Source organism: Cardiocondyla obscurior, linkage group LG04 (assembly GCF_019399895.1).
Source record: "Cardiocondyla obscurior isolate alpha-2009 linkage group LG04, Cobs3.1, whole genome shotgun sequence".
NCBI classification, from domain to species: Eukaryota; Metazoa; Arthropoda; class Insecta; order Hymenoptera; family Formicidae; genus Cardiocondyla; species Cardiocondyla obscurior.
In genome coordinates, this window is record NC_091867.1 from 3,458,228 (window position 1) to 3,479,501 (window position 21,274).

General features: G+C 35.4%; 2 protein-coding genes across 2 annotated transcripts; one reads left to right on the forward strand and one right to left on the reverse strand.

Annotated features, from left to right (window-relative positions):
* Positions 1 to 140: 140 nt before the first annotated feature.
* On the forward strand, positions 141 to 17,024 carry LOC139102267 (pyrokinin-1 receptor). The gene is made up of 3 exons (XM_070656050.1): positions 141 to 4,257; positions 14,440 to 14,666; positions 14,968 to 17,024. The coding sequence occupies exons 1-3, from the start codon at positions 3,426 to 3,428 to the stop codon at positions 15,574 to 15,576; spliced, it is 1,668 nt and encodes a 555-aa protein (XP_070512151.1). The 5' UTR covers positions 141 to 3,425; the 3' UTR covers positions 15,577 to 17,024.
* A 1,163-nt stretch (positions 17,025 to 18,187) lies between these two features.
* On the reverse strand, positions 18,188 to 21,170 carry LOC139102277 (sorting nexin-4). Its single transcript, XM_070656069.1, has 10 exons — positions 20,946 to 21,170; positions 20,360 to 20,466; positions 20,031 to 20,247; positions 19,844 to 19,949; positions 19,633 to 19,742; positions 19,322 to 19,459; positions 18,933 to 19,143; positions 18,691 to 18,823; positions 18,500 to 18,614; positions 18,188 to 18,428 (listed from the first exon to the last, which is right to left on the reverse strand). Exons 1-10 carry the CDS (start codon positions 21,021 to 21,023, stop codon positions 18,378 to 18,380), a joined length of 1,266 nt encoding a protein of 421 aa, XP_070512170.1. The 5' UTR covers positions 21,024 to 21,170; the 3' UTR covers positions 18,188 to 18,377.
* Positions 21,171 to 21,274: the final 104 nt, after the last annotated feature.

Below are 21,274 nucleotides of genomic sequence, written 5' to 3' on the forward strand. Positions count from 1 at the left end.
CCTTCGTGTCATTTAATAATGCCCAACGATATTGCTACGATTGTTTTATTATACCTTATTACATCCTAATCGGGGGCGACTATGATTTGCGAGAAGAATCGTAAACGCGGATTTTCCACACGATTCGTATGCACGTTATGCAGTTATGTTGTATCATCCCGCTGCATGGAATTACATTACTGGCATAATCCCACGTATTAATCGGGGAAAATTTCGCGTCGCCGGGTATTGGCTGGCCCCGTAGACATATTATATTCGTATCATATATCCTTTTTGACGCCTCACATCTTTCCTTTATCACGGACGATATCTCGTAATCGATAGCGCGGGTGTGGACTTTTCCTAAGACATTCATGTCTTTAAAAAAAAAAAAAAAGAAAAAAATAAAACGATGTCTGTCTTATCGATGTTCGAAACTTCAAAAGGAAGAAAAGTACGGCGAACATTCCGATTACCGAGATTAACGGAATTTCAACCATTAAATCCAATCTCCATTAATTGGATGCTCCAAACCATATCAGCGGTTTGTTGCCGGTTCTAATTACGATGACCGCACTTACTTGCGATAGTTGCAAGTCGAGAAAGTTACAGCTCGTTAGTCCGCGTCGATGTCGTATCAATCGATCAGCTGCGACGTGTACTGCTCAGTGCAGCTGTGTAACTTTTAAGAGAATTATACTCGGCAATGTATTATTCACAACTATATGCTAACTATTATTAATTGTTGCTCGATGCATAACGGTACATGCAATAAATTGCACGGTAATTTGTAATGCCAATTTCTGCCTGTGCGTTTAGACGACATGCACAATGGGTTTCATGTTGTCATTGAAATAATAATGACATTTTCTTTCTATCTCCAGTATCATAATCCTACATGCAAATATTGGACGCATTGAAATGTGATATAAAGATAATTCCTCTTTGTACTATGTATTCTATGACCGTATTTCCTTGCGTTATAAATATATATATATTCCAAAATATAACAGTCTGCCATGCGTATTTGTATGCAAATAAATTATGTATTGTGAATCTTTAACTAAAAAAAAAAAAATATAAAAAAATAAAAAAAAACTAAAATAAAAGGTTTGTACTTTTCTCGAAAAAAAAAATTTGTTTCTTATAAATGTTAGAGTTGAAATGAACAATCGAAACGTTAAAGTGGACATCGCTGGTTAAAAAGAAGAAAAAAAATAATTGGCTGCTTGCAGAATCACAACGTCAAAAGGGGAAAAAACAAAGGAAGCATTACGTAGCGTAGTGAATATTAATAAAATCACGGAGATGGGGGGGTTGGATTTTAAGCACCATTTGATTGGCAAAAGTGATTACATTATAAACCTTTTAATGTCTACGACGCCCTTCAAAATCGTCACGAATTTTAGTCGACGTAATTGAAATCGGCGCTACATTGTCACCCCGCTTCGATAACATTATCGCCTTCGCGAACACGAATCATTCCGAATCTTATAATGCTATTGTCAACCCGAGTTGCGAGGGATGATAATCCATTTCAACGTATTATACAATGACGTTAAAATCTGCTTATGGCTCGTAAATTAATTTAAGTGGCAAATAATTCGCGCGTTTCTCTCGCAGTGCTCCGTTTAAATTTGAGCGGACGATCTGGAGTCACCTTCTTTAGTTTGCCGGCAAAACGCTCGAGAAGATATCAAAATAATCTAACACAATTTTTTTTTTGTTTACAATGCTCATATTTTATGCATTGATCTTACTTTTTGCGCGGTTCGATTCGAGGCAAGTTTATGCAGTTTCGATTTACATAATGAGGCGCATGAGGCACGTGTACGGAAACGCACGCGATTGTGAATGGCTTCGCCAATGCTTCGTGATTGCCATTACATAATTAACAATGAACAATAAAACAGTAGAGGGCAAGCTAATATTGTCTAATTATTTTGCATTTTAATTCTCCGTACATCGGGTATTTCTTGCGTCACTTTGAAGACATCCAGAAGCGTATTAAAATATAAGAAAAATACCAAGATCGATTTTGTAAAACTAAATTAGTGAATGTATTGTAATTGGATTGAATTTTAAGGCAGTAAAACGTAATTGCGTTTGGTTTGTAGGATATAAAATTCCGATGAGAAGTCGAGACTCGTCCTAATATAATAATAATTTTCTTTTAAGTAATGCGGCTATTTTTATACCTTTGATATTTAGTTTCTACGATTATCGGATGATTGCTAATACATTTTTGAACGATCAATTAATAATGCATCACTTAATACCATAGTATACCATCGTAACGCAAAAATTTTTAGAAACAGTTATTCTTAAAAAAAAAAGTGCAAAATACAAGATAAGATATAGAAGCTGCGACTTTTTATTAAACGAGTAGAATCTAAAATGTGAAATATACGTCTGCGTGAAGAGGAATCACCCTCTTCTGTCTTCCTAAATTATATTTAGATATTTATTCAGCGAGTATGAGCTGGAAACGGGATTGCCAATTCACGCGGCATTAGCCGCGATAAATCGTAAAATTCGAAGGTGCCCATTTGCGGCGCGGGCGCGCGATTCGGGGGATTTGATTGTAAAAAAGGAGAACGAGGGGCTTGCCGTTGCCGCCATTCATGACTCGTCAAAGGAAAGGAATAACGTAAAAACGGGAAATCCTAGCGAGCTTGAGGTATCAAGAGGCATGACTATATCGGCGCGCCAGCGCTGAAGCTACCCGATAGACGGACGCCCGGCGTCCTTCGGCGCGTCGCGACACCGGCAGTCGTGATTCGACCGGCGTCCGTAACGGCGGTGTCGCATTTTGTGCGAACGGACGAGCGAGGGAAAACCAAATCGCAGTCAAAGCCACGCAAAATAATCTCGAGTGAGATCACCGCGCGCTGCCTCTCGATCTCTTACATACATGAAGAAATTAAATAGAAAGCAATCCCTTAACACGAAAGTTAAAAAAAATAGGCCCGAGCGGGCGTCTAATAAAAAGCTACACCGAAAAAATTGCTTTGCCCTGGATTCAGTTCGTGAGGTTTGTGATCTCAAGCTCGTATACGTTTCAGTAATAAAGTAAGTGATATCGAGTTATCGCCCCGGTTAAAACGAGCTTCCGGTAGATCGAAGATGTAGGAAGATCCACAGCTTCGGGAGAAGATTGAGACACGCGTGTAATTTTTCTTTGTTAAAGTTTTCAGATGAAATTTCCCGTGAAATAATCGAGTTTCTCTCTTTTAGATGAAAGCTCGAATTAATCGCGATAAAGCAAAATGAAGAAAAATGTGAGCGGATTAAAGTTTTGCGAAACAATCTGACGGACAATGAGAACGAAGGATTATCACAATTACAAATTAATTAAAAGACTGGGCTAATCGCCAGAAGTGATACAGAATGTCAGAGGGCGAGTATTTCTCAAGTACACCGTGCATCAAGTGATTAAGACCGCGATGGCCCCGACGGTGGTGTCCTTTCTGTCGAACGGCACTTACTTGACGGCCAACTACGATGACATTCTGTCTTCGGAGATCTACTTCAACGACACGTACACGGATGCCCTGGGATCTACGGACATGTCGTCTACCTCGTATCGGGACTCCCTGTTCGTGGTGATACCGGTGACGATAATTTACGCGGCGATTTTTCTCACGGGCATCATCGGCAACGTCAGCACGTGTATCGTGATTGCGCGCAACAAGTCAATGCACACAGCCACAAACTATTATCTCTTTAGCCTGGCAGTGTCCGACTTGTTGCTGCTAGTGTCGGGCCTGCCAGCGGAGATGTACTTGGTCTGGTGCAAGTACCCCTACATCTTCGGCGAGGGGTTCTGCGTGCTACGCGGCCTCGCTTCGGAGACGTCTACGAACGCGTCGGTCCTCACCATCGCCGCTTTCACCGTCGAGAGATACGTGGCGATCTGTCATCCGTTCCTCTCGCAAACCCTCTCGAACCTGTCCCGCGCGATCAAGCTGATCCTGGTGATTTGGTTAGTGGCGTTATTGTTCGCGCTACCGCAAGCCCTGCAGTTCGGCGTAGTGCGGCACCACGATCATCCCGACATGGTGATGTGCACGGTCAAGAGAATCATCGTCAGCCACTCGTTCGAACTATCCACGTTCCTGTTCTTCGTGATACCGATGTGCCTGATTACGTTTCTCTACGTGCTGATCGGGCTCAAGCTCCGGAAGTCGAATATGAGTGTACCGGGTAGAAGCGAGTCGATGAGAAACTGCAGGCACCATCCCGGAAGATCGTCCCGAAGGGTGCTGAAGATGCTAGGTGAGACGAGACGCGAGACTTTTATGATATTTCCTTCGTTCCATTCGCGATGCTCAGTTTTATTTATATATTTTTGGCACAAAAATTAGAATGGCAAACGGTTGAGATAAATAATTAAGCTCACGGTTTTCTTTCTTTCTTTTTTTTTTTAATTAATAGATAGAATAAAATTTACCTAACTGTGATTTAAAATAAATAAAAAATTAAACTGCATATAAATATTTTATGTAATAAAAACGCGACGACATTGGGCGTTGATCGTTTTATGAGTCATATTGTTTTTACGCGAGAATGCGCGAGCGATTCAGTAAACCGCAAATAATTATCACACTATTGCAGCTTTGACGCTGTAATAATTGCATGGTTGTTCATATAAATGCGCATTATTATTTCATGATAAATGTGAAGTGTCAATACGCTGTGGCAACGGCGACTTCATTAAAACTGCGTTTATTAGAAAATTAATAAACACAGACATAAAATAATCTTTTTTTCGGCACGTTGATAAAATCAGAACATTTCTGTAATAAAAGTATACATAAAAGTTTTATATTTTACAGCAAAAGTTTCAAATGTTTAATAAAAAAATATCAATTTATTGGGATCTGTAGGCGTATGTGAAGATAAATGCATTTCACAACACAAATTTTATTTTATGCAACGTGCGAATCACTGTTAAACGTTATATGAAAAAAAAAAATTGCTCGTAGTTATACTTTATTCAATATTTTAAATATGTTTATTATTAACGCTGAAAATTTTATTTAAAATTCAGATTAAACATGAACGTTTCCCATAGAACTGTTTGGAACTATAATATATATTATGGAATTAACACTAAAACCTTACGGGTAAACTCGGTTCAACGCAACGTTATATGCAAAAGAAGATTATCATCTATATCGAGAACATAACGGTGCACTCCATAACTCCAGCGCTATTTTCACGACTCCGTGAAATTTTGTCAACATTAGAAATAATATCATTAGACGTAATTACGATTTTTTGCTAAATATAAGAAATTTATTCTTATTAATTCTTTAAAATTATTCTATTAATTAAATTTATATACATTTTTCTTTTACAACACTACAGACAGAGAATAATTAAATAAATACGATTAATATTTAAATTTCTTAATGATTTAAATAAATAATTTTAATAACGTTTTTGAAAAAAATTAATTGAAATCAAGATTCTAAATCATGTGAATATCAAGTTCACAATAGCTTCAGCGTTTTAAGCTATTAAAACTAAACGCTAGCGAGTTGGATTAATTCAAGGCTATAAGGCATGTGTAAACATAGCACGATTATTCTACTAATTTCCACAGTCCAGCTAATATTAATTTTTATTGCGCAACTAATACTTATTGTTAGTCTTCACCAGTAGCCACGTCGAGCTCTTCTTTTTTTTTTTTACTTAATATACTATGTTACAAATGACAATTACGAATTAAAATAAGATTTACATTTTCGCTCATAAATCTTAATTGCCTCGTGAAAGTTTCAGATTAAACTCTAATTAAAATTGCGGCGTTACTTTGAACATAAATTTGAAGTGCGCAGTAAGATGTCGGTCAAGAAAATACTAAATGCTACAAACCAACCCGCGTTATTGCATAAATCAATCAATATCAAATTCGTTCTTAATAAAATTACTCGCGCAGTTATCAATCTCCCTCTATTTGTCAAACTGTCAATGTAATTTCTGTAACGATAGCTGTTTACAATGTGAAATACGCATCGGTACGAAATAGAGATGTGCGCGTTGCGATTTATTCCAAAAGCAAGAATTGATGCCAAGACAAGAAATCCTTTAAAAATTGCATTCATTATTCCGAGAAAAAAGAAAAAAAAATTACTGCCCAAATATGTGGTAAATTTCGTAACAACAGCTCGAGGTATAAAAAACGATTACGGTGAAATCAGCGAGCGCTATGAAATAGAGACAGCGGCAAATTGCGACTTAGCCCATCTGTTTTTAATTATACACGGAAATTGATATTGATCGACTAGAAATAGAATGCACGAGCACAGCGTGCAATGCGTAATGGATGTTTAACTTTGTTTCAATTTTTTTAATTTTTAACTTCGCACGGTAGATTTGTGATAGCGGCAAGTCACTTTTTTTTTTTAATAAACGTAAGGACGTTATCTGAAATCAATTATTCGCTTTACACGTTTCCAATCATTCTCTTAATTCAGCGTGAATTAGCAACAGCGTAAAGCGTTACACACGTGTTGGTTAATCATGCATAAAAAAATAAAAATAAAAAAAGAAGATATGAAAGCAATGCACGGTTGATTGTTTCGTTACACAACGTGATAACCGGGCTCAGGTGGGCAAACTCTGTCCGAACTTATTTTGCAGAGCATGCCAATGCATCTGCATACATTATATATTTACGATGCTGCATGTTGCGTTATTTCTCTGAGCAAATAGATCTTTCGCGCGGATATTTCCGTATTGAATGTGTAAAGTCTCTCTCTCTTTCTCTGTTCCCGCGCAAAAGCCCGACTCCGTTTTTTTCACGATCAATACTTTTTTATTGGATAATTAACCGCTGTTTAACTCCACAATTTAAATCAAGATTAATTGCACAGTAAAAAGAAAAAGTAATAAAGTAGACAAGTGCGCAAATTGATCGATTACCGACAAATATCCGTCCGAATTATACCCACTTTTACGATTTCCACGTGACGATACAATCATCAAGATTAATTCCAAGTATAAATTTTTTTCTCTTAGTCGAACGTAAAATTCCGGTCTGATAAACTATTGCCTTGCCTTGGTAAAGGTTTGCTACTTCGCGGAGAAAAAATTAATATTATTTGTCTGATGTTTTATAACATCAGTTTCAGTGATCGTGTAACTGTGGCTTTGTTTAATTCAACATTAGGCATTCTCTTCCTGAAATATTTGATAAAGTTCACGTTTAAGACATTAGGAATTTATATTCCCTCTTTTTTTATTATGCACATATGTATATCTTTGAACGAACGACGTGTTCGTATCCTGAAGAAATGTGCCGATAGCATAAGCCATCAAAGTTCTTTCATGCTACATATTATTTGCTTTAATTTGAACATGCCTCTTCACGGTATAATAAAAATACTACGCAAAGAAGAGTCTATCTCTTTTTGTCTCTTTGTATATTATCGTTACACGTTTTATTCAATATATTCAATATACTTCTGCCTTCAATTTAAAACAGTATTTTAGTTTTTACGGTATGGATGTTCGTTTTCAATTAGCGAAATGTTACGCATACACATACGTTCTTCCGTGTGTATTGTATTTTATGAGGTGCCATCAGAAACGAATGAGCGAGTTTAAGGTCGCATTTGGATTTGCCGCGATGCATTGAGTCGACACGCCGTACTTCAAAGTAAATTGTGTGTAAACATATGTAGAATATCCCGGTAGAGAGTGCGGCATTCCAAAGTACATTTATTTGCATACAGCTTATCTTGAATACATTGTTGTATGAGAGACGACACAACTCGTCGTGCCGAATTAAATACAACGCGGATCTAAAGCTCGCGATGTCTCGCTCCTAACTGTAATTACACTTCGTGCCCCTTTCTTTTTTTTTTTTTCCCTCCGTCCATTTCGAATTACTCTCGCCGTAGAATGGGCTTGCGCGCGCCGAAACGATTTCATGAAAAATCCGGAGAGTTTAACACCTGCGCTGCGAAGTCAATTCACCTGAATTGTTCGATCATTGGAAAATTCCGAACAGCAGATATGTAGATAGCGCGGACGTGGACGCTGTTATGCTTTAATCTTGCGTGCGAGTATGCTTTAATCAGACCAACTTCTAACCGTCAGGTTCAAATAAATAAAGCAATCAACGTGATGGTTGCGCTATAATCACATACGCGAATAACATGAAAAATACTATGTTCTACGTGCATTACGACGGACAGATGAGGACATATTTAATTTCATTTTACTGCCACGTGAAAAATTGAAGGCGGCGGATTCCAGCCGACGTTACTCAGCAAAGTAGGTTGGTTGTTGAATACGTACCGCTGAGGTCTTTTTAATTATGCATTGCTAACAATTCATTACTTCAATTATTAATTAATTATTTTTCTAATAAACATTTAATACATTTAAATTGGCGTTGTATGAATCTATCGTCCCTGATAAATAATTTACGTGTGTATGAAATTTATTCGCGACGGCAAAACTAATATTTGCAATAAAGAAATTAATGAGGCGCGAGCCTTATTTGCCCTTTCACGCCCTTGGACACGTAATGTTCTCGTAAGGGTTAACGTAACAGAAATGTCTTTCTATAGTCGCGTTTATCATTCGATCGCGTGCGATGAGGTATCGGCTAGTAAAACGCGATCAACGTGCAATTATCGAAGACACACGCTGTGCAAAAGAAATTACATTTTATCGATACAACACCGAAAGCTTCTTTCATCCAATTAACTTTTTTATTCTGTTCATCACGACAAGGACCTCTCCCGTGATAGGCGCGATAAAAGTTAACCGATTGCGTTAAAGATAAACCTAATTAGAGAACATCCGAATAGAATCTAATTAAATATCGATCATAACTTTTAACGTAACAACGACTCATGTATCATCGCGGGGAGGAGCGCATGCAAAGTAAGAGAGCGTAAAGAAGTTTCCGCGGGTTGCTCCTCGATTTTTAGTTTGCTTGTTTCATCGTCGACTTTTCTTTTCTTCATAAAGCTCTATCAAAGTCGCCCCGAGTGTACAATTATATCAAAGTCGCAAGAAAGAAATCGCCCGATAATTATCGGAAAGCACTTCTGGACAATATTCGCCGATGATCGATACGGGCACGACGATGCACTAAGATGTCGCGTTTATAAGAATGCCGTCTCGTGCAATTTCTTCGCGCCATGGTGTCGCGAAAGACGGCAGGATCTCCGATCTTACTCTATTATTTTGTCGTAGCGCGGGAAAACGTGGACGCGTGATACGTTCACGACTTACTGCCCCGATGAATGGAAGCACGCGATAAAACGGATGAAACGTTAATCTCTAGTGGGAAAGATTATTCAGAAAAATCTACAACCGCAAGTTGCAATTAGTTTGTTAGTATGTCGATCTACATCTCGGTGAACGTGCGCCCTTACACGGCTTTCATTCAATAACATCATATGATCCTAACGACTGCGAAAAGCAGTTATGCCGCTCGTATCACACTGCTGACTTTTAATTAAACTTTTGATTAAACTGTTTGACTGAAACGGAATTACCGGCGCAGTTTACATTGGAAAGTTATATTATTATTTAATATATATGTATACATGTATGATAGTTCTATATCTTATGTATACAGGGTCTGTAGTTTAACAGGCCGTCTAAAATTATATAATATGTAATATAAGAAATATTGACGACGCTCCATTAATTAAGACAAAGCAAAAATAGTTCTCGAATCAAATATCTCGCTACGAAGCTCATTCATTATCAACCACAAAGATTGAATATCCATCACATTTTATCACACGTAATGTGTACATTAAATCCGACATATAATAACAGATTTATTTTGTTGAACATATATGCGACTGCCAATTAATTGATTGAATTTCTATAATAGGCGTAAATTAGTCGTCATAAACAGGGCTGCTTATCCATTCTCATCAGTACACATCTCGCATTGTCTCATTTGACAGGATATAGATTTAAAAATAAAAAAAAAAAATAAAAAATTTTTTGCGAGAGAAAGAAAATACTGCTTTTAATACAAATCAAAAGCGTCTTTAATTCTTTCAATAAAATTTCTGTTACCACGGAGTCGGCTACAGATTTCTTATAAAACGCAAGTGATTGCCGCCCACGATCGTCGGTGCAAAATGAGGAATATATTTCACGCGTCTGAATATTCAATGCGCGTTCCCGATTTTTCTCGCGTTTGTTGATCGGTAGTTGAAAAATACGAGGATGTCATCCGGAAGAAGACTAATCCGTGTCCACAACATAAATCGCCGTCGGTTTTCTATAATGATAAAAGGGACGAATCGCGAAAGCACGTCACGAAAGTGGATAACCATCAGCGTCAAATGAAATAGAGGGATGCTTTATGCGCGGATGTTTTTTTAAGATACCATGTGGGTCATGAGAGATGTTCATTTTCGGCGGCTCGAGTGGCCGAACTTGGTTATCGTCGCAGTTCTGAGCCCTCGAAGCTAATACTTCAGGAAACCAATATTTAATTTAGTAATTTAAGCCGTCTATTAGTAAAAGATGGGCGATTCTTAACGCAAATATTTAAAGAAAACGTTGTATAGATATAACACCTTATTTCTTAGTATACATATATTACATTTCTCACCTTTTTCATGTATTTATCAAGAAAATTCTGCCCGTATCTGGAACGCGTACGAATTTTTGTAAAGACTCTGCAAAAGCGAATAAGAATATGCGAATATGTATAATATGAAGATTTGCAATTAATGCAATTTTAAATATAAAAATAAGAGGCGCAATTTATCTGCGGTCTCTAAGACGAAATTAAAGCACGAGAAATCGATACAATAACTGGCTTGACTTAGAAAGAAAAATGGAAAGGAAACATACGAGATAGAGATAGATTGCACTTGGACGAATGTTACTCTATCTTGGCAGCGTCTGTGTAAGCGAATGGATCTCTTATGACGGTGATTTTTCCAACAATATTTTTTTTATATATTATTCATCTCGCGCAACGTGGGTTGCATGAAATAAAAAATACCCTTTTTTTATTACGATCGACTTGCGAACTGTTATTGTTTGTACTGACGTGAGACGCACATGCACGAAGATTAATAATTCTTTCATAAAAAGAAAGGACCTCTCGCAATGAAAAAAGAATAATGAAGTTCGATAATCGTTGAAATTTTAATAAATTTAGTTGTTTATAAAAGTCTAATGATGTAGTTCGCAATAAAAAAAGAAAAAAATACGCGTATTATATGTATAACGTCTTCAATTACTTCATCATATCATGTAATTCATTATATCATTAATACCCATCAGTAATTTTGTAATAAAGCTCTCAATGGAAAATTACAATTCAAATAATATGATATAATTTATAATAATGTGAATATACTCTGCATATCACTTCCACATGTTTGTATATATCATTTGTCTGACCTGATCAATTGTGGTTTATTGCATTCAAATAACTGATAATGCTTCCAAAAACTCCACGAACTACATTAGTCTAAAGTTGTTTTGGTCACGTCGAATATAATTAAAAAAAAAAAAAAAAAGTAAACAGTAATATCTTCAAAACTTTTATCAAAATGAAAACGCGAAGCGTGGTAACGAGTGCGTGATAATATATCTGTTACTTTACTTTTGCTCAGTTTATTACTAATTATCGAACGTGTAATGAAGAAGTTAAAAATAATCAAGTTATCAATTTTATTCATATCGTCTGATTCAATTCTATAAGCCAATTAATTGCTGAATATGGCATGTTCTGATTGTAAGTACGTAACGAGAAATACCTATTACACATCAGACAGCAAAAAAAAAAAAAAAAAACCTGTTTTTCCGTCAAGATGTTGTTAATTAATTTCGTATTATGTAAATAAGTCTATCTACCGTTCGTGTGCTCTCCGTCCATTACCTGTTTCATTTATATAAAAGTATCGCACTCGTATCTAAGATCTAATTACTCTACAAAATATATATATTTCTCGGAGAATGGTTATTTAGTAAATCAGAGATAAATACGCCTCGTTAAAGTTCTCTTGCACTTACAAAACATTATTCCGTGCGATAATTCAGAAGAATTTTCCCATTATAAAATAAATTTAAAACGGGCTGGTCGAATGATATGCAGTCATTATGCTCCGGTGTATCTCACATACACATTTATATCGTGTTGATAATGGAAATACCGTCGACGCAAGTTTAATGAGGTCAACCCTTCAATCCACGTGTCCCATTATGACGTACTCAATCATTAGAATTGCCAAAACTTTATGTGAACTTTGGTTTCTTGTAACAGGATTTTTACATTAAACTCCGTATCGAGCGTATTAGATGTAATCAAAAATAAAAGCGCGCATTAATCACAAATGACACAAAGCATTGCGCAAATGATGTTGAGCATTTGTCATACACCCATGACTTTCTTCCCCTAACAAAAAAAAAATGTGCGAACAAATGAAACGAAAATTGGTCGCATAAAGGAAGCTTTCATTTCCTGTTTTCTATCACGTCATGTAACGCACGTCAGGTGTTAAGATAATCACGTTTTAAGATCTTCCTTTCCTATGCAGTACTTTTATTGTCAAAATATAATTTTACCATTAAAAGGCTTTCGTGATTAAAATTAATATACTTTCGTAAAATATTAGTAATTAAAATAATTTGGATAAAAATGTAGAGAATTTATATTTTTATTTATTTTTTTCATATTTTTACCTTGTAATAAGATATAAATAAGACTGGAAAGATTAGAAGCTATACTGAAAAGTTGCATAATGTTATAATCATGAACAATTGTTCGTAATGATACTTGTACGAAATAATAGACAACAGGTAGAAGTAATATGATATAATAACATCTGATAGGAATAATTACGTATAAGCGCTATTCGTTGCATATAGATTTCTTTTCGCATGATAATCAAGTGGTTCAAAGTCTTAAACGTTATTTGCAAAGGAAAATACGCAAACTGGAAAAATCCAAAGACCACAATAGACGATTTCCTTTGTAGATGAGATATAATCATCGTTATTCTTTAAATATAATCCGTATCTCAACAAACTGGAGTTACAAGTATAAGATTTATATTATACTTATCGCTGCTAAAATTAATAAGAGATTCTCTTACTCCGTTTGCGCATCTCAAATTTTCTCTTTCCGACACGTGTCACAAATTTAATTAGTCTTACAATTTTACGATACTGTTTCACATTTACCGTTTTGTAGTAATTTTTACCAAGCAAATATTAAAGAACAATATAATCCAATGCAATTGCAAAAATAGCAGTGCAATAAAATATTTTGGTTTTTTGTTACGAGCAATGTAATTATTTAAGCGAGTACTTTTTGGAACGTAAAAAAAATAAATAAATAAATAAATAAAAGCTGACCCGAGAGTCTGTTAAACTTGCACAGCACGAATGAAACAGGCTTTCGATAGAGCTCTTTGTAAAAAAAAACCTATATGACAAAATCAATACCAAAAAATTACAGTGTAGTAACTTTAAATGTACAAACAATATTTTCATCATGATCGCGGATGTACTTTTGTTTTCGAATCGACGGTTCGCACACGCGATCGTGGTATATCGAATAACTTTATATGCGATTAAAAAAAAAAGATTGCATTGATCAATACCAAAAATAAATAACGATAAACAGAAATTATAAAATATAATAAAAAAAAGTTTAGTTATTAAATTTATAAATGGTTGCACACTGAAAAATTCAATTACAAAACAATTTAGTATAATATCCTTCTTGCGTAAAGAACAATTTCCATAAAAATGCACGAGCTATTAATGCAATGGAAAATGCACTGGTCACTCTGCGATACGCTTTACGACGTACTTAAATAGAAGTTCAAAGTGCGACAGTGTGGTCTACATTAGCGATTTCCGCGGAAAGCGATATAACACAGTAATAAATTGTGTTAACTTTTATTAATATAAATTTCAATGTGCATTTGATGGAATTTAATTGTATCAACTCCGCACGTCCTTTCTAATGTAAGTTATTAATCTCTCTCTCTGTATCTCCCTCTCTCTCTATGATATTTCAAATGTGTTATTCCGCAGATCACCATTTCGCAGAATAGATCTTTGATCTCACGAAAATATTAAAATTATTCAATGCCATCTACTTTGATCTCCGCTATTAAAAGTAAAGTATTTAGTATTTGTCGACTTGGTGTACTTGGCTCATATTTATAGTGCGAAAATGATAATGTTTTTTACACGTGTTCGTCCCTGACACTTGGTTCAATATACTATTAATCTTCGTCACTTGATGTATTTAAACAAGCGTTTCTTTTTTTTTAATCGTTAATTATAAATGCATTATATTTACTAATAGTCATTGTGCTGTGCATAAAAACGAGAATAATTTAATGCATTTATTACAAAAATGTGAAGTAACCAACAATATATCATTTCTACCTGACTCTTATACGTTTTTTATATTATATATGTTTGTTACAGTTGCTGTAGTGATAGCATTCTTCATATGCTGGGCCCCGTTTCACGTACAACGATTGATCGCTATATATGGTACTAATACGGAAGACCACATCACATCAAACGGCCCGTGGATGGAATTCCTCTACCTTCTAATGACCTACGTGTCAGGTGTTTTTTATTACGTCTCCACGACGATCAATCCAATCCTTTACAATATTATGTCAAACAAATTCCGCATGGCGTTTATGGTAAGCAATCCAGAAAGTTAATATTTTATTTTACTAATGAAAAGTTGTATAAAAATTTTAAATTTAAATCTAGATTTAATAACGACAATTTAAATAAAGTTCTTTGTTTAATGCGTATCACGGAGCAAATGTTGGTATATTAATAAATATATTGCAGCCAGAATGACTTTCAAAATTTATATATTTTAGTAAATTAGAGCTTTTCTAATTATCGCTGTCGCTCGTAAATTGCTATTTTTAAATAACGTAAGATAAGATGTATTTTGCCTATTATAAACGAGTCGAGTCTGGTCCATTCCAGGAGACATTATCGAAGAGCTTCAGACTTCCTGGATTACCAGCGCGTAACGAGCAACGATCCTATTCTAGCCTGTCGCGATCCCAGCAAAGGACGATCGGTGCTTACGGCTCAAGGATAGCGGTACCCGATGGAGCGTCCGGTATAATTGCCGACAGCATGGAGGGTTCGGGGAATTCCATAGAAGAGATCCAGAAACGACCCATAAATAACCAGGAAAATCTACCGATGTCCATCAACATCCCGGAGACTGCGCGGACGAATTCGATCGAGGATGGACACGCAAAAGAAACGAGGAACAACAACGACCTGCCGACGAAGAATAATTTGCGAGTCTCGCCTAACAGACACCACAAAGATCGACCTATTCGCAGAAATCAAGAGACTTCGTGGACAAAAACAACGAGCTACAAAAGTGTATCCAACATCGGCAGTTCCGAGAAAAAATGGTGGAGATTTTTGAAGTGGTTGCCCGGATTGAAGGTCCTCAGGTTTCCCAAAGGATCGACCATGCCCGAGGATCGTGTGTTCGATGAGACTGGGAATCCCCGAGAGGAACTATCGATGACGATGTGGAATATCCACGATAACAACGAACAGCGACCCGTATAAACCTACGCGTACTCTCACGTTCTGAATCCTCAAAAAGACTGATATTTTTTTATGCATTAATCGATTTCTACATTATTCTTTCGACGATGTCCTTTTATTTGCCTAATGACCCGATGGATATGACGATAACATTGTATGATGTGTCATGACCGTAACGGCGATCTAAAAGCAAGATCGTTCAGTTAAAACATTTCTTTCTTTTTTTTTTTTTTTTTTTAAGAATGAAAAAGACTGAGATAAATGGATGCTTACAACTTTGTTTCGTGACATTCTCATTTAACATCTTAATGTGTCCAACAATCATAGAAGGTAGAAAGAAGGAAAATGTATAACGATCTTTAGAAAATGTATGTAAAACCAATATGCTAATCTCTCACTTACTTGCCAAACGAGTTTTGTGCAATTTTGTACGATTGTTGGATGCTGGCATCCAATGTTGCATAAAATCTAATAAAACATCGAAGGAGCAAACATATGAAATATATTGCGATCGTGTATTATAGTAGATCAATATATGTATAAATCAAATAGCATATTGTTATCTGACTTACAAATTTTTCCGGGACGCATTTTCATCAAACTTGAGAGATTTTCTCATATAACTTGCAATCTATTAAAATTCGAATGAGAAACACAAATACATGATATTTCACGAGTTATACATATATTAAATTTTGCGAATCTTCTGACATTTACTAAACAATTATTGACATTAAAAGTAAAATATTGCGCAACAAAATTTAATTTCTAATTGAAGAACTTAATCAAAATGTTATCAAATTCCTTCGCATTAATTCTTAATAAAAAATAAAAAAAAAAGAAATTGTTATACATGCTTCAATATACTTACGTGAATATCGTGATAGATGTGTTAATTGTTGAACTTTTATCAATATAAGTTTTTAAATCAAATAAAAGCGATTACTTCAGATGACCCAGTTTCATGAACGAACCAAGCGTTTCAAAACGCATCGCATGTACATATATACGTGTTTCATCGCGTGCTGTAAATAGTACGATCAACAACGACGTTAATTTTCAGATACAACATAATGCTCTTTTATCTAGAATATTATTTCTTATAGAAATATGCTGTAAAGTTAATTTAGTTGGTCTCAGAAAATTGATGCATTCGGTATGTCAAGATTATGGCAGACCGAAGTCTGTGAATATTTCAAAGGCAGATCTTACATGTTATTATGGAATGTAATGCTATATACATATGCATATATATTGTATATAGTAGAATACCAATTAATATAAGACACTGTAGCTCTTCTTACGTCGATTACATTTTTATAATGTGATATAATTTCTTGTGTGAATAATATAATCTGCATAAAGTTCTCTATTTATTTTTATCCATATGTCTTACTGAATGTTACTCGTAGTTGTATGTATGTGTATCGATTTTGATAATAACAGATCGGCACCTATAATGTGTCTGAAATTTATCCTGTTTTCCACTTTTTTTCCCCTTCAGTTAATCCGCCGTTTTACCTAATAAAAACAACTCCGTTAAACTTTTTTTTACAAATAACACATTAATTATAATTCTTTATTAATTGTAAAATAATACAGAACGTATATATGCGTGTGTTTTTGTACTTATATCCTTGAAAATTATTTTGGGGCTTCCAACGAAGTCATAACGAGATAAAATTATCTTTCATATTTTGACAGTTGAGAAGGAACATGTTTGAGTTGGCGAAAAATAGTCATCTGAAACTGCACGTGTGTGTAGACAATTCAGTAGAAAATATATATCTTATACATATTTTAAAATACATTTACTCAGCATTTCAAAAATGTATAATGTAGTGTTATAGTTAATTAGATTTTTAAATTATAGTAACAAATACAAAGAACATGTGCACGGAATTTGAAATGTAAAGTGGAAATATATAAAAATCGCAAATTATCCTATATACACTAAAATAAATCGAATATTCTTGCACAAAAATATTATGCACAATTTTTATAAAACGTATTAGTAATAGAGATATACATATAATAAAATCAATAACAATTGTCTATAAATCTTGCATAATATTAATAATATGACATCATCTTCTCGATCACAAGGCCTGTAAAACTAAACCAAAAAACAAAATTTATATCTTAAATGCTATAATTTTTAATGTTTCTATAATACTGAAAATATATAGATAGAGAAATATAAATATATACTTATATATATATATATATATATATATATATATATATATATATATATATATATATATATATAATAAATTATAACGTAAATAATGATACCATTAGTCCCGCGTATCGATTTTCAATAATGGGTATTATAACAAGTATATTTATTCGAAAATAAATAATTTTGCATAAAGGCAATTAAATTTGATTTAATTGTGAAAATGTAATTAAAATGCCTATTTCTCGAATGATATAGGGGCAGTGTGTAAAAAATTACATCACAATAATTACATTTGTCGTCACTTGCGTACAGCAAATTTGACAAATCATAACGATGGCATACCGTAATTTAGTGTACACGACTAAGTACGTATCTTCGCGTAAGCAGCGTACTAAATAAACATGTTAAATATAAATAATGAAATAAAATTAAATAAATTCAGTAACATAAATTTACATACATATACATATAATATTTCTTATAGTCTGACATCTTAAATAGTAACAATCATGTACATCGATGTGATAAGCGTACGGCATGAGTGAACTTACAGATACAGGAATGTTATATCGTATGAGAAACGTGGAGACAATTATTGTTCTGTGACAGTCTGTTTCGCGAAGTATCGTAAATCTTTTCACGGTATATTTTCGAGACAACCTTTGATATGCTGCCAAGCTTGGAGACCCTGAAATAATCAAGAATAATATTATCATTGAGAAGCATCTTGACAAAACATTAAACTTATCATATATTAACCTTTCTAGCCAGTTTAAATTGCAGAACGCAATAAGCTGCCAAAGTCTCTTTCAGATCGACCACCTTCTGATGTTGAAATCTCTCAATGTCCATCATGGCTTTAATGGAAAAAGACCTACGTACGATATATCAGAATTATTAATATTATGATCGAATATTAATTAAGATATGTTTAGAAATGCTATTTTTACTTTAAATCTTCGTCAACTTGTTTTACTGTTTCCTCGTGTTGCGCAATTCGTTCCTCCAACTGAAGAATTTTCAACTCACGAACCTCCTCGGTGTCTATAGAGCCGAATAAATGCGACATCAAACCACCTTTACCTTAAAAATAAAATAAAAAATTAAACGCTTACATTTCGAGCACTGTTACTCTCTCAACAAAATTCACAAGATCTTAGGCTAACTTTTGAAACTCTTAAACATTTACTACCTTGCATGACCTTCTCTTTCTGTTTAAACGCAGCAGTTAAAGTTTCGTGCGCCTCCTCTTTAGCCAATTGCAGAGCCTCTCTTCGTCTAATCACAGCCTGCAACGCCGATGCACCAAACAGCCATTCTTTTAACTGATCGGCTATGAGTTCCTCTTCCTCGAGCGTGGTATCTATTGTTGCTGCTAACGAGTCCAAGTAGTGCCCCGATTTCTAAGAAAACAGGCTGTAATGCAGTGTTTGGCAAGCTTAAACTGTATTTCTTTGTTTTATTTTATCAAAACGCGTAACTCTTTCCATTTTGAGGGAAAGGAGACGTTACCAAATAAAATTATTTTTTGTGACTGCGACACAAATAAAATATTATTTTTTTTTTTGTAACAAGGAGTACCTGCAGCTCATCGCCCATCCCCTTTTCTATGGCACTCCATTCGCTGAAAACACGACCGTAATTTGCGTGCAGCTTATACAAACTGTGTTGCTTTTCAACGAGACGTGCACGTACTCGCAGAAGATTGCACAAATTATTCTGCAAAAATAATTATTTGTGAACACGTAGACTTCATTTTTAGAATCTTTACATTATAATTGAAATATTGTTAGACGCCAAATAAATTCATAAAGGTCGCTGCTCATTTAAAATTTTATCACAATAAAACATACAATAACTTTACGATAACATGCATACTTTGATTATCGTACCTGTAATTCAATTCCATAATTTTTTATTGTTTCAAACCGTTTATCCGGCTTTCTTAGTCGTACCGCCACACTAAGCGCTTTCAGTTTCGATTCTGCTATTTGCAAGTACCCTGTTTAAAAAAATCATAAATATGGTTATTTAAAATAATTCTTCTGCTTCAATGCAATGCCTCAATAATCTATTTTCAGCGTACGTAGAACTAAAAATTACCTGTTTCCTTAACACTTTCCCGCCAACCGTCCTTCTGCTGAAGAAATCCCATGAAATGTTCGTCACGTGAAAGTATAGGGTGCGACGCAACCCTTATGAGAAAGTTCTGTGTAAAGAAAAATTTTCCATAATTTTCTCGTACGCAGAATTATTCGTACTCTGTCGTCAGAACTGCTCGAAAACGTACCTCGAGTCCAGCTCTTCTGCGATCAACGAAGTCCGGATCAAACGTGTCGGTTGTCACTTTCTGCCAGGCATAAAGAACCTTCTTTTCCGGTAACGGCGGTAACACAATATAAGGATACGAAAGCTCCAGGTAAGCACGAAGCAGCTCGAATTCAGTATATCGCCGCCACAGCGAGCTTAATGTAGTTAACGCATTTTTAAAATCTGGGTCAGTGACTCTGTAAAAAGAGAAAATAATACGAAATAAATAACCTAGTAACAACGTTTTTTTCTGAATAAAGCTCATATTAATTTCAAGTAAAGTACGTTGCACAATTTATTTTTACTCACTTAGTTTCAATGAGGTATACCGTATAGAATTCCCTTAAATTAAGTGCCCTGTTTGCCCTCTTTTCGGCCTCCACGATTGAAATCTCCATGTGGTCGAGCAAACAGTCCTGAAATATATTGCAATTATCAGTTCTCGAAACATTCGCATAAACTCGAGCGACTCTGCCTTTGTTCTCTCTCTGTTTTCTTATCGTTCGTGCGAAATGTGCTTTTGGCGGAGCAAACATTAGTAAGCAACAGCTGTGCCCACACTTCATGCGATATACGGCGGTATACGAGGGGATCGAGGGGTGAATAAAGTCACTGACACCAATCGAGAGACGCTGCGCGGTGCTCCGACGATTACTGCGCGACATACATTCGCTTGTTCAGGAATTAATTTGAATTAAATCAATTAAATGACGTCGTCGCGTGCGTCCCACCCTCGGTCGGAAAATATTTCTCAAGGTTTCGAAAAAAAAAACCCCCCCAAGAATCGCTCGGAATTTCGTAAAACGACTCCGAAAAGGCGGATTGCGATGAACAGAGCGACTTATCGATTTGCCACAGACGAATGCGTGTGAAAAAGCGAACCAAGGCCCTTTACCTCTTTCCGCGTTTCCATTTCAGTCACGTTGGCGTTTGCCTCTCTCGGATAATTGCCGTTCTGAAACACTTCTTCCATGATTTTGCGTTGCCTATAACCTGCCTACGGGCCAAGCCAGCGGGACTCTGGTTTAGCCTTTTGCATCACGTTGGATCGCCCGACCTGCTACCACCACTGGTCGTATCGACACTACCGCGTCGCAGGGCTGTAAGGTAAGCTGTAACATGCTGCGCACAATCGCGGCAGCCTGACCGAGAACAGAACCGGTCGGAGATACTGATGTTATAGCACAGGTCTGTGAAAACGCGGTCGAACTCAAAAGGAAGTTT